The 19,310-nt window shown below is 31.8% G+C and overlaps 1 protein-coding gene across 1 annotated transcript in view; it reads left to right on the top strand.

The window, feature by feature from the left end:
* The window catches only part of LOC131844696 (DNA-binding protein D-ETS-6-like), a 39,125-nt gene that overhangs the window by 4,947 nt on the left and 14,868 nt on the right, over nt 1-19,310 (top strand). The window contains 2 exon segments of the mRNA XM_059193637.1: nt 243-385; nt 606-750. Of these exon segments, the coding sequence (XP_059049620.1) occupies nt 243-385; nt 606-750 (288 nt within the window).

The raw sequence follows: 19,310 nt of genomic DNA, 5'->3' as shown, positions 1-19,310 counted from the left end.
GTCATTTTAGTAATTGTTTAGTAATTTGTACACTAAGAATGTTTTTAAGTTCAGAATACCCTTTAAAAATGTAATACCCGTTCCAATAAAATGGCTTTTGACTTTTCTAAAAAAAACAAAGGCATAAAACTTAAAAAAATAATTATGTTGTATATTTAAGAAGATTCTAAATACATAAAAAAAACTTGTATCGGCGGGACACAACCAATATTATATTGATTTATACAACAATTCCGTTTCAGATCCTGAGGTATGGGAGTGGAGTGACATCCGGCGTTGGTTGCGCTTCATGTTCAACAAGTTTGGGGTGCGTGCACCCCGCCGGCACCTCCTCCCCCGCGCTGGTGCGCTACTGCTCAAGCTCACAGAGGCCAACTGGCTTGAGGTCATTATTTTTTCATTATTTTATCAATATCAATCGGATGTAAAGCGGTGTGCTAAACCGCTAGACCATCGCGGCCGTCAAACAAGCTTAAGTTCATAAAACAAGCTTATTCCAGTTTAAGACTAGATGGCGTTGAGTAATTTTACCCTATAGATATAATTTATACTTGAACTATTTTAGTGACATGACCCTAGGTATAATTTATATTTATACTGCACAGATATGTGAAGCTGATGAGAAGGCGGCGCGTACCTTTGTTACGTTTCTTGCTCATGAGAATGCGAGAGCACACGGCCAGCCGCCACCTCCACAACTGCTGGAGCACCAGACTGCCTCCACGAGGCCACCCGCAAGCGACGAAAGTCGTAAGTATTTTTATACATATAACTTGTAATACAGATAAGGAATTTGAGGCAGGTCAATTATATAATAAAACTATAAAAAAAAATTCAAATTGAACCGCCAGCGGTTGTCGGCGGTTTCCATTACGGATTTCCCCAAACGAAAAAGAAGGATTGAAAGAAGAATATTAAATAGTAATTATAGAGACCACAAACTATATAGAAAATACATAGCGACGTACTTATATAGTATCCTTCTATTACCCTTGATTTTTAAGGAAGTGTTCAATGTAAACCTATTTGAAATAAAAAAATGTTTGTACGTCCTTCGGGCCAGAAAAAGTTATTATTACATATATAACATATTTTCAGTAAACTTTATGAACATGAGGCTTGAAGTAACTTTGTGCTATTTGTAAAATCAAAATTAAAATCAAGAATCATTTATTCCTGTATGACATTTTAGCCGCATTTGAACGTAATTTTTTTTGTATTAAATTTTCCAGTTCATTACTTTCAATTGAGAAGAATTGGCAAGAAACTCAAATGAATTTCTTCTTTTTTATTTTTTTTATAGTCAGTTTATTTACATAGTACATGTTCATGCACGGAGTTTTCATTTAAACATTAAATGAAAATCCCATACATGAACAACTATTGACATACACGCTCATCATATTATGTAGAGTATAAAGTACGGTAACACATTGCATCCCTACCAAGGGACTATTGCTGCTGCTGGTGGTCGCTGTATTCTCCAAAATTTGAATTTAAAAATTAATCTTTATTATAAACATGTACAACCATATTTGAAAAACATACGACCTGAGTTTCTTGTCAGTTCTACTAATTTCGAAAGCATTTCGAACTGACGGTAGATTTGACATGTCATAGGAGTCGGTAACACCTACATAAGTAAATATGTTTTGATTGATGAAAGATATTTTGATACACTGAACTAGCTCAAGTGTCTATATAATTTAGCTTTTAGGCATACATAGTGTTGGATTACAATCCAGTTTTATACCGAACTACACGCTCCTAATTATATTATGGTATGATAATAAATAAATAAATAAACAATAATAATAAATTGTCATCATATATAAAAGAAGAAAATAAGTTAAGTAAATACGTTAAACTGTATTAGTTGATTCGTTAAATCTTCCAGATATTCCTTATAATGGTATTAGGAATTATATTTAGATTATAAGGAATATCTGGAAGATACTATAGTATGTACGTCTACTTCTCTTGTTTAGATTGCTATGCCTGAAGAGGTACATGTGTAAGTTGTATTTATGTATAATACTAGCACTTATAAAGCAATAAACAGCTGGAACATTCCCTCATCATTACTAAAATAATTTACTATAAAATATTAAACAAAATTACTGCATATATACTATACAATATAATAACATGTTTTCGAATGTTGTAATGAATGAAGTAGCTATACGATTTTTTTTATAATACATATTGCGCAATAATTAGAAACAGCGCCATCTAACGGTGAATTAATACACTATACTAGAAAGCGCGGCAAAATTTATGAATGGACGCAGGATGAGTCAGCGCGCTGGCCGCGGGCGAGATCCATTCATCTCTGGCCTTATATCACTTGACTCATGGTATTTCTTGGAAATGAGTTGTTACACACTGTAATTACGTGCCGATCGACTATCACCATGATGGAAGAAACGTTTCGGCAATCTTAATAAATAGACATTGGGTGGCTTTTGAACGAGTCCGCAGAGTTCTTTGAGAGACCGACCAAATAATATAGTTAGTATTGAGGGAACACCCAGAATAACCAATCAGTATATAGTTAGAAATGTGAAGTTAATATTTATTTTTAATCGACTTAGATGACTTTTTTGTTTAATACTAGAATTAGTGTGCTTGAAGTAAAGCGTGTACTTATATACATTATACATATATTAAGTATTTAAATTATATATATCAGCTAATAGACTAGATTTTTTGCTACAATAATTAAACCATCTTTAACAAGAACAGAGGTTTTATAATAAATCTCTATTCTGTAATTCATTACTCTGTCACGAAAACTCTTTATTTGTATAAAGATGGAGTCATCCAGACTTTAGTCATAATCATACATTGAAAGATTTTCAAATTTTCCGTGACAGAAATATTAAGATAAAAAATATATTCATATTTGTAACATATTTAAAAAAAACTGTACAATTCACACAGCGCCATCTAGTGGCAAGCTAAGCAGAGGTTGTATTATGGACATTATTACTAGATAACTAATACAAATACATAGATACATTTTTTTGTAAATACATTCAAACCTTGCAATGCAACCTTGCATTCAAACCTTGTAAATACATTCAAATCGAACCTGCAACCATAAGAATTAAGGTAGAGTGCTAAACCGCTAGACCACCGAGATCGTAATTTAACGTAAATAGCGCATGTGCGCTTGAAATAATCAATTGCATTTGTATAATTTAAAAGTTTTATAACTTTTTAATATTGCAAAAAGGTATAGAACTATACCCGTTAAGAAAATATAACGGGGTATAATCATACTTATACAGTTAAATACCAAATCAAAAATCATTTATTCGTGTAGGACATTTTAGCCGCTTGTGAACGTCAATCGTTTTGTATTAATATTTTTTCCCTACCGTACCTACCTACTATAGAAGTATATTAATCACCACGCTCCCTATCGCTAAATCACTGAAAGTGATTTCACACCCTACAGTTATTTAATATAGTTAGAAAATCACCCAAACTAGGATGATAGTTCTATTCGGGTAAAGATAACGTTTAATGCTCCCTCGGGTCACGAAAATAGCAGCAAGTGCCCCAAAACAGAGACAATATATGGGGTACGATCTCGCCTTCTCTATGGTTGGTCATTACATTATCATGGCTATCTTCATGACTATTTCTCTAGGGATGTGAAGACGGAATGGTGAAATACATAATAATATATATACCTATATAAGAATATAATATACCTATGTAAGAATTTTTTTAATACTCTAGGAGTTTATTTTCAATGGTATACCATTTGTATTCATGACTATGATTGTTTGTATCGGTCTAGGTGTTTCATATTTATATTATATATGTATTTACAAAAAAACTATCTAAGTATTTGTATCAGTTGTCTAGTATCCATAACTGAAGCTCTGCTTACCGAGGGATTAGCTGGCTGTGTTAATTGTCTAGGGTTATTTATTAAATACAATTTTAGTCCATTTAAAAAAAAAGAAGTTTTAGAATCACTTTATTTTGCTCAATATGGGTATAAAGGGGCGATGGTAAATTTAAACAGTTCCAGTATATATATGAATAAAAATGTAATTGATATATAAAATATATTATTATGATAAAAACTACGAGTATATTAAGGTACTCTATCAACGGTACAGAATTATTTATTTATTATACATGTGAGATTTTTTTTAGTTTATTATGAATAAACTAACGTTCAAAAACTAAAATCTTTCTTTCTTTCTTTCTTTCTTTACAATATTAGTAAAGATATATGTATACATATAAATAAAGAATATTCGCGTGTCAGCGGTACTTTTCTAAGAAATCAATGCAAATTTATCAAAATTTTAATAAGCTTATGACCTTTATAAATATTCGGTCACAATACCACGGAGGTCTCGAGAATACAATTAAAATTTTTGGCCGTTTTGTGTTTCTCACATCTCCAGTTGTGAAAGATTTTCGCCACAAAGTAGTTTGAAACTCAGAAGTTGTTTTTTTCAAATTGTCCTAATACTGTTGGACGCATTAGGCTTTTACACCTTCACTGAAAGGGAGAAGCAGATGATTCTTATTTTGTTTTAATTTAGAATACTTGACAATAAATATTGTGTGAAATTTAAAAGTACAAAATTAGATGCAGCAGAAAAGCGGTAATGGAAACTATCAATGTCAAGACAAACTCCATGGTAGTCCTTGGTGGCGATTTAAACAGCCGTGGTAAATTTCTGTTGAATCTGAACTGAATTTATTCTAATTCTATCATCATTCACTGGTGCCCCGTCGCTGCATACCGCAAGCATCACCATTATTATCCATAAATTAAAAAAATGAAACTGGAATATATATTGATGCGGGAGAATATAAGAAGAGATGTTAGGGGTAACTTGTTTTCTTATTTTAAGGTCCACTATCTTAAAATAAGGAAACAAGTTTATGAAAATATACAAAATTAGTCCAAAAATATAAAGAACATTTATTGGGGTGGGCCACCCTTATCACTTGAGTATAAAAAATAGATAATAACCTATTCACAGACCTATCGAGTATACATATAAAAGTTCATCTAAATAGATTCAGTAGTTTAGGATTCTATCGTGGACAAACAACATGACACAAACTTTTATGTATTAAGAAGAAAGATATAATACCTACAATTTGATCTAGTATAGGTTCCATTTATTCATTAACATATAACCCTTTAAATTCATAGTATCATTTCTCTACTACAAGGTTACGAGTACAAAATCTATTTCGTTTGTGAATCAGTGAACATTTTTGGCAGCTAATTGTATGTAGATTCTTGAGAATGCGCGCTCGCGTGCTCTCAGAATGCTAGCTATGTGTTGTGTCACAGATCATCCTGAATATTTGTCACATTTGTCACCAGAAGCTTCTATCTAACGACCTTTATACCCTCCCCCCCACCTGCACCTTCCCCTCCAATCACCTATATGGGAGAGTATACTCGCTGATGTATTTACGGCCAAGGTCATTGTTGTGTTATCGTCCAAAGTTTGTTGACTGTTGATGATCATAGATTATCGGTGCCGCAAGTATGTAATGCTGTTATAATTTCAATAGTAACAGACTATGATTTTCAATGAACAATTTGAGAGTTGTAGATGCAAGATAAATTGTAGGTACGGTTCGCAAATGCAACTAGGAAATGGTTTATAGACAATGGCGAAACTGTAGATTTTGTTCTTGAAAAGGATTTTAAACATCGTTGAAATCACTATTTATGGCCAATATTGTATATGTTCAGTTTATATTTCGCAATGTATGAAGATGTTGGTACATACCTACTTAAAAATTAAGATTGCTCACTTTGACTAATATTTTCCCACAATACAAGAAGTTGGTTAACCCCTATCGAAATCTATTTCAATATAACGTATAATTATTTAGCGGAAATGATTCAATATTTACTCGGAACAAGTGATTCACAGGTTCCGTATTACGTTGACTCAATAATCTTGTTAATCATCTCCAATTAGCTTTCGAAGTTACGCTGTGAGTAATAGAGTTTATTATTGTATAACAAATTTCGCAAAGTATAGTGGTTTATTCTAGTGAGTGATTAACGTCCATATTGGCGCCGGCGTCGAGTCACGGCACGTATCTAACCCAAAAAACGTTGTCTCCGTGGGAGAGCTTGAAGTGCGAGATGCTGCTTCGCTAAAACTGTTGTTTACAAATTACAGAAGAGACAATACATAAGTGTACACTGAATACATGCGTAAACATATAAATAAAGTTTATTATATATATTAATAATATTAATGTGTTACTAATATTGTAAATGTTAAACTTTTGTGAGTATGGATGGATGTTTGATTCTTTCACGCAAAAACTATTATACGGATTTTTATGAAACTTTACTAATATAGCCTATGACACATAGGCTATAATTTAAAAAGGTATCTAGTAAATTGGGCGAAATATAATGATAAATGTCAAGTAAGTGTAACATTATGTATAAGTAATTATGAAAATCGTAGTATACAATATAATCTATATGTTTTCAAGCGAATAGCTAATAAAAACTTCCCCTGTATCAATCGCAAAACAGAAGCCTAAGAATTTATAAGTACAACTATATGCAATAATAAATATAAGAAAAATACAGCGAGATAAATAAAATAAAAAAAAAATCGTATGACTATCCTCGTACAAATTTTTATGAGAATTTAATATTCGAAAATCGATTAAAATCAATGACGTATTTATTTATTTATTTAATTCAGGCTACATGGTCCATATTATAAATACATTATAGACTAACGTACATAAGAAATAATAAATAAATACAAAATTCGAATTATTAAAATATATCTATGGTCACGGCACTGACGTCGGCAGATTTTTTGTCTTTGTACGAGGTTAAATACATATTTAATATGGATTTACATACTTGATATATATAAAAATGTTTTGTGGTTGGTGGTTACCACTTTACCATATTAGACTGCACAAATTCTGCGTGGGCGTATATATCTGCCGCCAAACAGCTTGTTTTGTACTATAATTGTGTTCCGGTTTGTGATACGGTAGTAAAATTACTGGATACGAAGGTATGACACATTCGTTCTTAGAATTAATTATGTGTATAAGTAACGACATGATGTCCGTGGATCAATACAGGTGCCGCTTGCCATTTTCTATCAGCTGATCCCTAACATTGTTTGCTATTCCACTTCAATAATAAAAAAAATCTTTACTTTATTGCTCACAAGTAATCTTACAATGTAAATAAATATGTAAAAAAAAACCTCTAAGTTATTTCTTATGAGAGTGAACTGAACTGAATGGAGTCTGAACTAGGTCGAAACACGTTATATAGCTATAGTAGTAGAGCTCTCTTAGGGACTTTGCAGTACTGTGTATGAAACAAACAGATCTTTAAAATATTAATAAATCTGTATGTGAGGTGAAGTGAAATAAACATCTCTACTAAAGATATAGCTTTACCTATACACAGCAATAAAGAATGTATTTTTTTAGATAACGGATATTGGGATTATGAATATCATTATCAAAATAAAAGATATTATTTTTGGCAGAGGAAGTATGAAAGTGGCGCCAGCATCGGACAAGTTGAAAAATATTAATTTGTCATGGGCATGTAATGCGTAGGACTGAAGAAAATATTTTAGCGAAAGTATTACATATGAATGTGGATGATTATAAGGGCAGAGGAAGGCCTAAACATGTACTGTGTGAAAGATGATATGGTAAGAAAGGGAGTCTATACTGAAAAGACTGCGAACAGAGATGAATGGGGTATGGAAGAAGCATATGATGAATGAATATTAGGATATTATTTAATGCGACGTGGTTGTTAATTTGAATACCTTCTTGATTTATTCTGCAAACTCCTGTGGTGAAATTCCCAATTATTAGTAGTTAAGAAAAAAATTGCTCGTTTACAATGACTAGGGGATGTGTGTGATGATTAATATTCGGGATTCGTAATATACTGATTCATAATTCTAATTCATCTAATTGATAGTTTTGAGAATTGGTAAAATGAGGCTGTCTGTCTATATGCCCTATATTATAAATATTGGGCAGTACAGTAAACCCATTATATATATATGAATAATTTATTGTAATTAGGTTCGATAATAGGGCATTAATAGAAGAGGAAAGTAAACTATGGCATGCATTTATAATGGAGTAAAAATTTGCTGTTCTTTTTTTCTAATATTAAAATTTGATAAATAACGTATATTTTTCAAGAATAGTATACTCTTTACATGATTATTACAAGGACTATTTAAGTCCTTAATAATAATATAAATATTTATTATTATTATTTATTCAGCAGAGCATAGTGCAGTGTAGAATATAAAAGAACTTAAAATCTAATATCGCGCTATAAGTTGAAAGGACCTCCACTGAGCTGGTGTCGCAGCGTGTCACTGCAGTGCTGATTTTCAGTGGAGCAGCACTCGAAAAGAAATAGCATTCTTGATATAGATATTTTGTTTATTGATTTTTTATGGATATTAATAGAATAGTGCACCCGTCTACGATAACGGTTTACGCTGACCGGGCGTAAGTGGGGGATGATAAGATAAGCTTGAAGTCAGGTTAGTTAGTAGTTAACCCATCATAGCAAATTCACAAGGAATTTAACGTGATGGTTTCCATGACTTGGTATATTGTTAACAATTGGATTAGCAATACACAAATTAATTAATGTTACAAATAGACATTGAGTGATAATGAAACTGAAATTCAGTAAGTATATCCTTACTAATTCAAACGGAGATCGAAATTACGACGAAAATATGAGCAGAATTTCGAACCTCTAACAGTGCCCTCAGACTAAAGTATCCGTCAGGCAGGAATTGGTCTTCAGCAGCATAAGTCCCTCTATCGACGGTGAAGCTGTAACGGCTAGCTGCGGCCAACAGCATTAGAATATTCCGAAAAAAAAATACAGTGATAATATAGCCGCTTATTAAGATGGACTTACCGTTTCGAAGTGTTTTGCTCGTATTTATTTTTATTGTGTGTGTATAACTGTGAAAATACAGTTAAACCTATAGTCAAATACAAAATCAAAATTCTTTATTACTAGCTGTACACGCGACTTCGTCCGAATGGAATTTAACTTCATTTTTCTAAAATAAAAGTAGCCTAAGTTACTCCTTATTACATCAGCTACCTGCCAGAAAAAGTCCCGTCAAAATAGGTCCCGCCATTTCAGAGATTAGCCGGAAGAAACAGACAGACAGACAGCCAAAAATTGTAAAAAAAATTATTTTAGTGTATGTACGTTATTTATATTCATATGCAATGTAGTGAAAAACGGTTATTTCAATATTACAAACAGACACTCCAATTTTAGTTATATATATAAATAATAAGACCTGTCGGCCTCTTGTGCACGTCATACTTTTTATCACGATCCGTTAGTTCTGGCAAGAAACTTGACTGATACTTTTTTTGTCATTACAACTTGATTAGTCAATTTAATCAATAGAAGTAATGATACTTGGGCTAATAAGAACTAGTGTAGAATTACTTTTTATCAGGTGTCACATATCTTCTCAGGGTGTATTAATTTTGGGATGTTGCAGCACATAAAAAAATGGGAACAAAATCACAAAACCAGTTATACAATAATTCATTGGAATTTTAACGAATTTTCTATGACAGTAGGAAGAAAAAGTATATTTTCAATATATATATTCAATATTAATGATCTTTTTTATAATTATTGTTGGGATGGTAAACAAGTGAGTAGCAACCATCGTCAATATATAAGTATCAACAGCAACACAGATCACGTGACACTCATGGTATATGATAATGATAATAATTTATTTATTAAAGGAAAACCAACGATTACTATACAATACACTAGTACAATATGTAAATGTATAATAATAATAATCATCTTTATTGGTCTCAAATAATAAACTATTACAATTGCTGCATTTAATAAAATACGGTGTATTAGTCGAGACAAAACGGTCTACAATTAAGAGAGGGCAGTGATTCCGCCCTCTCTGCTATTCTGTTATAGCCTTTATTAATGAATTATTACAATAAAAAAATAACAACGACGTTAGCATTTAAGTCCAAAACTGTTCTTTACTAACAAAGTGAACATAAAAATTCGCCAATAACAAAAAAAAAAAAGCTGTAAATAATTATAATAGGGTAAATAATAGGGTTTATTTAATTTAGTTAGAACATTTATTTAATCATTTATCCATCGTGTTTCGCCATTTTAGGGGTCGAAATTGTTATGCCTAAATATTGATGATTTGACTATCATACCTTACCCTTTAAACAAACCGGAGCACAGCTTAAAAGTGATCAGTTTCACAGCAGAAATAAGTAAAGCAGTGGTATTCACGTAGACGAAATCTTACAAAAACTAGTCTTTTCAAGGTTTTGGTTTTGTTTAACCGTGTTCTCATAACATTGGCCTGAATTCAATTGTTATTGTTAACGAAATAATCTTATAAATGACTAATGCAAATAATTCGTCATGTATTCTGTGTATCATTTGTATGTATATTAAATGCCGTAACACATATTATAGACAGCACTAGCAAACAAACTGACGGCCTTCTAGTAAATAACACTGATATCGCATAGTGTGTGCATAGAGAAATTTCGGAAGGTTGACGTAATTTGTCAGCATCCGAATTTATATGCTATATCTAAAATACCTTTAAACATACTCGTACATACTAATATTGCAAGGAGTATTGTTAGTAAGGGACCAGGTTGACCTCCACGCCGATCCCCGTGGAGGCCATCCTGATAAACTTTGTTTTTGCGTATATATTATTACTAGCTACTTGCCCCGGCTTCGCCCGGTTGTACATGTATTATATATATAAAGCTTCCTCTAGAATCACTATATCTGTTAAAAAAAACCGCTTCAAAATCCGTTGCAGTTTTAAAGATTTAAGCATAGATAGGGACGGACAGACAGCAACAACGACTTTGTTTTATACTTTATAATGATTATACATATATTTCGACAAGAACAAAACAATTTATATACTTATTTTTGTGGAATACTGTTAAGGACTTGTTTTGGGTATTACATGGTAGGTATATGACACTTAAATGTAAGAATTTAATGTAAATTACAGAAATTAAATTTCAATATTATTTGAATGTCGAAATTAGCTCCTCGTTTGTACTTTACACTGAACTAGCTGTGCCCGCGATTTCACCCGCGTAAAATTTATAGCCTTATCTGTTATTCTGATGTATAAGCTATATTACTGTAAATTTTAATCAAAATCCTTTCTGTAGTTTTTGCGTGAAAGAATAACAAACATCCATCCACATTAACAAACTTTCGCGTTTATAATATTAATAACATTAGACAAGCCAAAAACCTCTCTTCTAAAACATAAAATAGACAAATTAAAATTTCTACCGAGGCCACACAGTGCGAAAGATAGTTAACTCTACGAGTGCTACGAACGCCTACGAGTGTTGTCTGGGCGATGGCCACCCGCATAGTAGCTACGCAGTTTAAAAAAATGTGTACAGTGTAATTACAATTACAAGTACAGTGCAATTAATAGCACAATGCACATTTCTGAGATTTGAAACTAAAATTGAGTCTTGATCTCAAAAAGAAAAGTTTTCACAGTTTCGTATAATAACTTTTTTTATTTAATTAAAACGGGCTGGCACATGCGGGTAAAACTTTCAAAATTAATCTATTGGAAAAATTGCTTGCAAATAAGTCGTATTGAAACAAAAACTGTTACACAGATTCATACTGGATTATTTTGTTCCTAGTGGTAAGAACCTGGATATATACACAGGTTATTTTTCGCATACCATACAAATTGAAGAGGGACAGAACAATATATTATCTACTTTTTCTTTTTAATAACTCGACACCGATCTGTTTTTGCCAAATAATAGATGTTGTTTTAAAATTCATCCAATTCGAACAGGCGAAGAGCATGCCCCATACTGTCTTGTCATCACTTTTATCAATCTTGAGTATCTTTGCTACATAATTTATGAAAAAAGTTTTTTTTGTTCAGTTAATTCAATAGGAAAGGCAAAGAGGCTGCCTGTCATACAGCCATCTTGTTGTTTTCGTATTGTTAAATTGTCTTATTCATTTCTATTTATAATCGTTTGACAAAAGCAAAGAGATTGTAGGTAAATAGCCGAAGCAAAGGTTTGTACTCTTATATATCAGCAAATATTAAACGAAGCAAATAAGTAGTAACCAGTTTTTTATTCATTTCTATTTATAACGTTGTCGTATGACAATTATTAATAAAATATAAGCAAGTAGATAAAAGGCAGCACAAATAAAAGTTATATTTTACATAAGTCACGGTTTACATAAATGCATGAAAGTAGGTCGTAATTTAATTACGATATCACTACAGTATGATTCCTGTCTCCAAATGATTTCAACACTATAAATAGGTAGGTTTAAAATACATAGGGCTGCCAACTGTAAATGTAGTATCCTAGAGAACAAGATTTTCAGTATCGATGGGTTCAGTAGTTTTGACGTGAAAGCGAAACAGACAGATAGAGTTACTTTCGCATTTATAACATTAGTAAGGATTAAAAAAATATTTTAGCAGGTTATAAGTTCTGTGTACTTTTTTTAGTTACTATGTTTAGTTTTTTAGTCATACTGCGTAACAAGTATTAAACGCAAGGTATTTATTACTCACATTTGTTAACCATAAATATATTTATGCGATTATTGGTAGATTACTATTTTAATATTTGTTATAAATTTAGCATATATTTACTATATGATAGACGGCCCTGTGTGCGCATAAAGCTATCCTGCTTTTTAGAACATAGTGTAGTAGCATTAATTTTATTTGCAAGTATCTTTGATGTTGTTATTTTTAAACTTTTGTTTAATATACATTATTTACGAATAATTTTATGGTAAAAGGTATTCTCTAAGGCAAGGTACCTCTCTCGACAATTCGACTAGGTTGCACTAGCCGTGGTCACAAGCCATAAAATTATTCGTATTAAAACTTGCTTTATAATATAAATAATCAATGATATTGCTTTTGAATAAATAAGAATAAGAAATAAACCTTAGTTGCAGAGCTTTATTACAGAGACAATTTAAGATAGTTTAAATGTTTTGGAGTGCTCACGCAAGAGGCAAAAAATAATTAGCACTGGCAACCCTTGTATGACATGTTCTAAGCTATGTTTTATATTTGGGTATTGTTATATTGAGCTCGGCAGCTGCGTCTGTTGGAATATTATCTCAATTAGCAGTTGAGACTGCAGACGGCGCCTCCACGACGGCGCTGTAATTCTTAGAAGATAACCTCGAGACCAGCCACGTTTTCCTGCTTCTATGAACTAACGTGGGTGCATGTGAGACCAATAAGTACTTAGATGTCTGACGAACCAACTGTCGGGATACTGTACATCTCATCTATATGCAAATAGTATATAGAGATAAATTTACTGTACTGGTACAATTTTATTGAAAATTCTTTTAATTGTGGTTAGCCCGTTGATCCAATAGGAATATGGAATAGAACGCGAAAAAACAGGAGTGGAGCTGACTCAAAAATATTGCAAAAATGAAAATAATTTTGGCGTTGACAAATTGTGCGCGGGTCAGTTAGTTTCTCTTGAAGACTGTAAGGTTTAATGCACCTGCGTTGCGAACGTATTTTTTCCAGATAAACTTTTCCATTATCTGTCAATTTCGGAAAAGATTAAATATCCTGTATACTTGGTTAGTTGTTGGGTTGTAGTTGGATGTACTTACACGTTAAAATTAGCGGACGTATTGTTCCTAATATTTAACTTCTAAAATATTTGTGAATTTTAAATAAGATTTAAAGTTGATAATCGGGGTTGGTCGGATATATTTACAAGTAAAATCAATGATATTTACTATTAATGATACTAAAATCTGGCCAGCGTTTGTAATGTAAAAAAATCATTCACTTGTGTATATCCTAATAAAGGCCAATTTAATGAATATTTGTTATTATTAACGATTTGCATCTATAATATTACACATATAATAGTGCAATATGTCTCTATCTGACATTTCGTATAATTTACGATTATGATTTCTTGGTAAATTCAGTATGTGATAAATGCTAATGTTGTTCATTGCAATATAACCTACACACGACCTTGTTCTGCCCCTTGTAGGTGGGTTTTGTGCCAAATAAGCGAAATATTTACATATAATTCTTATATGACTCTTTTATGAACAATACTTAGTATTTTCACAGAATACTGTGGCTTAGCTCAATAGAAACGTTCTTTAGATTACATTTACGACTACGACGCGCTTGTTGTATAAAAAATATTGATTTTTATTTAGAAAAATATATTAATATATAAATTCTTGTTTTGACCATAGATAAGATAATATTACATAATTTTACTAATACTCGTAGGTACACACGACTGTAGTTCCCGTTGTCAACATATCTCTTGCATTAGTGAAAATACATTGTTTGACAGAACATCTCTGTAATTCTACAATAGTCTGTGCTTAGTCACTGAAATTTGTACCTTAATAAAAAAAAGGGATGGCATGTAAGGTTTATAAGAATCCTTAAATCGAAAGCCATTAATGGTTCCAAATTTAAATTCTAAGAAAATTTAATAATAGAACAACAACAGACGGGTATGGGTGTGACGGCGCCATAACTCTCCAGCCAATGGTTGCTCAGTGAAGTGGTAACCAACGCCTTATGTGGCCAATATGTTCCACAATAGGCAACAAATGGCATTCAAACAGCCAAATAAGAGTAAAGAATTGCATAAATAATTACTAAGTCGATTCATAAATGTCACACTTTTGCATATCCCAAATTTATGAATTTGGTCGTTACAAAAAAGATATTCTTGAATAGTAACGATATTTGGTCATAATGTCATTAATCGATTACAAAAAGAATATTAAAAAAAACGACGCAGAATCGGTGAGCATTTTGAATGCCGCTTGTAGTAGCCTATTACCCTATACGAAAAAACAGGAACATAGAAAAAAAATTAAAAATCTTCTTGAAGGTTAAAATTAAAAAAAGTTTAGAAGTAGGTATGTTTTTAGGTATATGGAAAAAATAATATAGCTACTAGCTGGCAAAAGTTGTTAAGCTATATAAATTACTCAGTTATCAATAGCCATATAATAAATAATAATTCATACTCAATTGTAGCAGCCCCGCGTCACATAGAGTCTGGGATAATGATAATAAAACATACAAGGGTCCTCGTAATAGATTTTGAGTTACGGCCAGCCAAAATACTAGACTAAGAAAAAAAAACACCTCGTATTTTGCTCTAATTAATAAGGCATTTAGACTCGCAGAAATAAATGAAAAATCTCGTATGTTAGCTAATTTTTCACTTATTCCTGCGAGACTAAAATGCCTTATTGCTTAGAGCAAAACAATTTCTGTAAGGATGTAATTTTATACCTGTTGAAATTGTACAAAAAAAGTAAAATTTCAACAGGTATTTGCACAGAATTTATTTATATTTCGTACGTTCGTTAAATACCTTAAAAACAACTGTTTATTTGCTCAGTGCACAATTTTTGAAATCAAAACCAAACGTGTGCTTGTTCTAACGGAAATTTTAATTTTCTTAACGTCAGTTTATATGAAGTATAAATGAAATCCCTATAAGAGGTGTGCATTTCAACACAAATCCCCGCTGTCAGGGTTATGACATCATGATCCCGGGTGAAAGATGGTGTCCTGGGTCGCCACTCTCTCCCCCGCCCTTTACTTACTGTATGCCCCATCGCACATTGACTTGCAAATGTTCTCCTGCTGAGAAAACGCCTACTGCTCCTGTTGTTTTGGGTACATTATTGCTCATTTCATTGAATTTTATATCAACAACTTGCATTTATTTAAATACTATCTATTACCCGCGATTTCATCTGCTTTTTTTAAAAAAAAAACATAGCTGTCTACTTTTTTTTTACACCCAGTTTAATAGAAAAGAAAATATAATCATCAAGTTGCAATGCCTTCAGTGATTTGCAGTTTGTCACCATGTACAATATGTTTTTAAGCCTCATTAGGATCTGTTCAGATATTTAGTCGTGAAAAGGTAACAAAGTCAGAGTTTTGCAATTATGATATTACAATGAATATGAGTGGTACAACGGCAGTCACTTGATAATATCTATATAGCTATGTAAGGCGAAAATTACCACTAGAGTGCTTGGCATTTTAATAATAATAAAAAAAAACAAATTATGAAATACATTGATTAGAAATGTAAAATAGAAAATATTTTGTTAATTTTAATTATAGTATTTAAACATAGTCTTAACGATGCTTAAATTTATAAATATAAGAACGGCAAATAAAGACGAAATTATTTTAGAGAAAAATTAGTTTGACCAGTAAATCTGTACTTGTAACACGGGTATTATTTGTCAATTGACGGTAAAAACGTCGGTTTATTGTCTTTACTGAAGTTCTTTATGTGGTGAATCCAGAGAGAATTGAGTATTGAATTGGGAGATGGAGAGTGGAAGGAAAGCCATAGAGTACCTACCGAAAGTTCCAAACTCTTACAAATAGTAATTATATCATTACAATTTAGTTTTTTCGATACTGTTAAGTATTACAGTTAGTAATGACATAGTATATCTTGTTTCGTATTCCGAATACTTTTGTAGTATAAGCAGGTCATATATTCGGCTCACTACAGCATTGGACGTTGGTCAATACTGGCCATCAAGAAAAATGACCAATAATTAAAAAAACACAATTTTAAAATTAGAACAGATATAACGCTCCGAGTTTATCATTTTAAACAAGAAAAATATTGAAATAATTTAAATGTTATTAATAAATCAGCATTCTAGAGTATTGAGTGGTCACGTGGTCGTTAAACTGTATACTACAAGTCAAGCAGTCTCCTGAGTTTGGTGTTACTTTCCTACTTTGTAACGAAGAGACCTTCTAGAAAGCTTCTTTTCTTTTTTAAAATATGGTCCTCTCTGTATTTATTTTTTATTACGAATTCGTAATCGATTCTGTATAGTACATATAAAATTCTCTATATATTTTTAGCTCTGTCTTATGACGTTGAAAAGGATGATTTTGATTCATTGTAATTTTTATAGTCATGAGCTTTATATCAAAATATTATCCAATAAATAGTTAACTTTTACTTATACGTACAACGACCCAGTTGAGAGACAGTTTGCGTAAAATGGAGTTCAACTTTACTTTACTTTCCAACAACTATATTGCATAGTTAACTTCTTTATTGTCGTTACTAAAATAGTTTTTTTTTTTAAATAAAAGTGTGACTAGATACAGTAGCAAAAGTTAGAAAAAATAATTGCTACATGAAGTCACAGTTGTAGCAGTTGATTAACAAACATACCACGGTAAACATTAACAGTGCAGGAGCAAAAGTGAATAAAAAACATTACTTCGCGCTTTGCGAGTAAATAAGTGACTCACTAAGACATTGCAGCCATAGAATTTATCATTCTACTAGTATCGTAAAATAACCACAAATACTTAGTAGGGGTTATTATTTTTTATTTATATGAATGATGGAATAGTGCACCCACCTGTGCTGACGGTATACGCTGTCGGGGCACCAGTGGAGGGACAGGATGAGCTTGAATTAGCTCAGTATACCCATCGTGGCGATTTCACTAGGAATTACTTAACAGAGCATAGGGTTCGCTCTGATATGGTTCATTGTACATGAAGTCAGAAATCTACATTACTAACAAGTCCCACCCCCACTTAGTAGGGTTAAAATGAACGTTAATAGGTTTACAAGCAATAATTATTGTATAGGTACTATTAATAAATTATTCACAAAATTGCAATAGCATATGGTAATGGTCACTCCATTCTCCATAATGTAATTTAAAAACGAATCTGTATTTTTGTAATCATCTACAAGTAACTTTGAAAAGAGTAAGTGTAGTTTCTGGACAATTCTTCTTGTCTTGAAACCACAATTTCAACTAATGATAGATTTGACTTAAAATTTGTATGTAGTATTTTGAGAAAACTAGTACGCAACTAGTAGCAGCTTATACAAATACATCTATAATATATAAGTTTTATCTGAAATCTTAGTATAGAATAGAATAGAAAATCATTTATTCAAATAACCTTACATTGAAGCACTTTTGAATATAATTTTTTTTTATAATATTCGGAATGCTGTCTCATCACAAGAAGAACAAGCAAGAAACTTGTGTGTTGCTCTTTTAAATAATTTATTCTTACTTACAATTTAAGTTTAAGTGTGTGAATACAAACCACCGATTAGCACTAATTCAATTAAATACTCAAAAGAAAAAAAAATATTGAATACATAACCAACTGGTTAAACAATTAATAAGAGGAAATCAGTCATAGTGATTAGAGCAGACCAGTCCCTACAAGCAGCACCCGTTCACGAGTATGACGGATGAGCCAGCCATCACTGCGCTCGACCATATTTTAGGGAGCCCAATGACCCGGCCCACCACGCCGCCACAAGTCTGGACATTTTAGTAATGACTTAAAACACCAGTCCACGTCAATACTCACAATATGTTTATAGTAACATAAGAATGCATGCGGCAATTAATACAAAACCCGCTACGTTTCATATTTCTAAAATAATTGAATTAAGAAAGTAATGAGATAAACAAATTATAACGTTGTATGCTAATAAACTAATTATTTACTTGATATGTTGACTTCTATGAATTCTCTATCCTGTAATAGGCTTTCTTACACAAAAATTGTTTAATATAAGATTTGAATTACCTCTCTGTCAGATTTAGTGCAGATTCTGGCAGTTTATTATAAAATCTTACGCAGTTACCATAGAATGAATTAGACTTTGTGCAGGCGGCATTTAGGTAAAATTATTTATTTTTATTGCGTAAGTTTCTATTTGTACAGTCTTTAAGTTTTCTAAAACTGTCTAAATTCTTCCGTGTATACATGATATTCTCATAAATGTATTGTGAAGTAACGGTGAGGATATTTGAATCTTTAAAACACTGACAAATCTCTTGAACCCATACCATAAATAGATAGTCATAACGTATGTCTCTCTTTTGTAAAATAAATATAGTAATTATATCGGCTGCTTTACCCCACAGCAGTATACCATATGACATAATGCTAAAATAACTAAAGTATATCTGTTAATTGCCTAATTCTTCTAATTGCATATGCAGCTGAACTGAGTCTATTGGCCAATTTTGAAATATGGGGCTTTGTAATTTCGAGTCCACTGTTATACCTAAAAAAACTGTATCATTAACAAAATTTACTATTTCGTCATTAAGCAATAAC

This window comes from Achroia grisella, unplaced genomic scaffold (assembly GCF_030625045.1).
Source record: "Achroia grisella isolate CSIRO2021 unplaced genomic scaffold, CSIRO_AGI_Agris_v1 utg4116, whole genome shotgun sequence".
Lineage (NCBI taxonomy): Eukaryota > Metazoa > Arthropoda > Insecta > Lepidoptera > Pyralidae > Achroia > Achroia grisella.
Note: the sequence above shows the minus strand (reverse complement) of the source record. Positions and strands in the feature narration are given on the sequence as shown.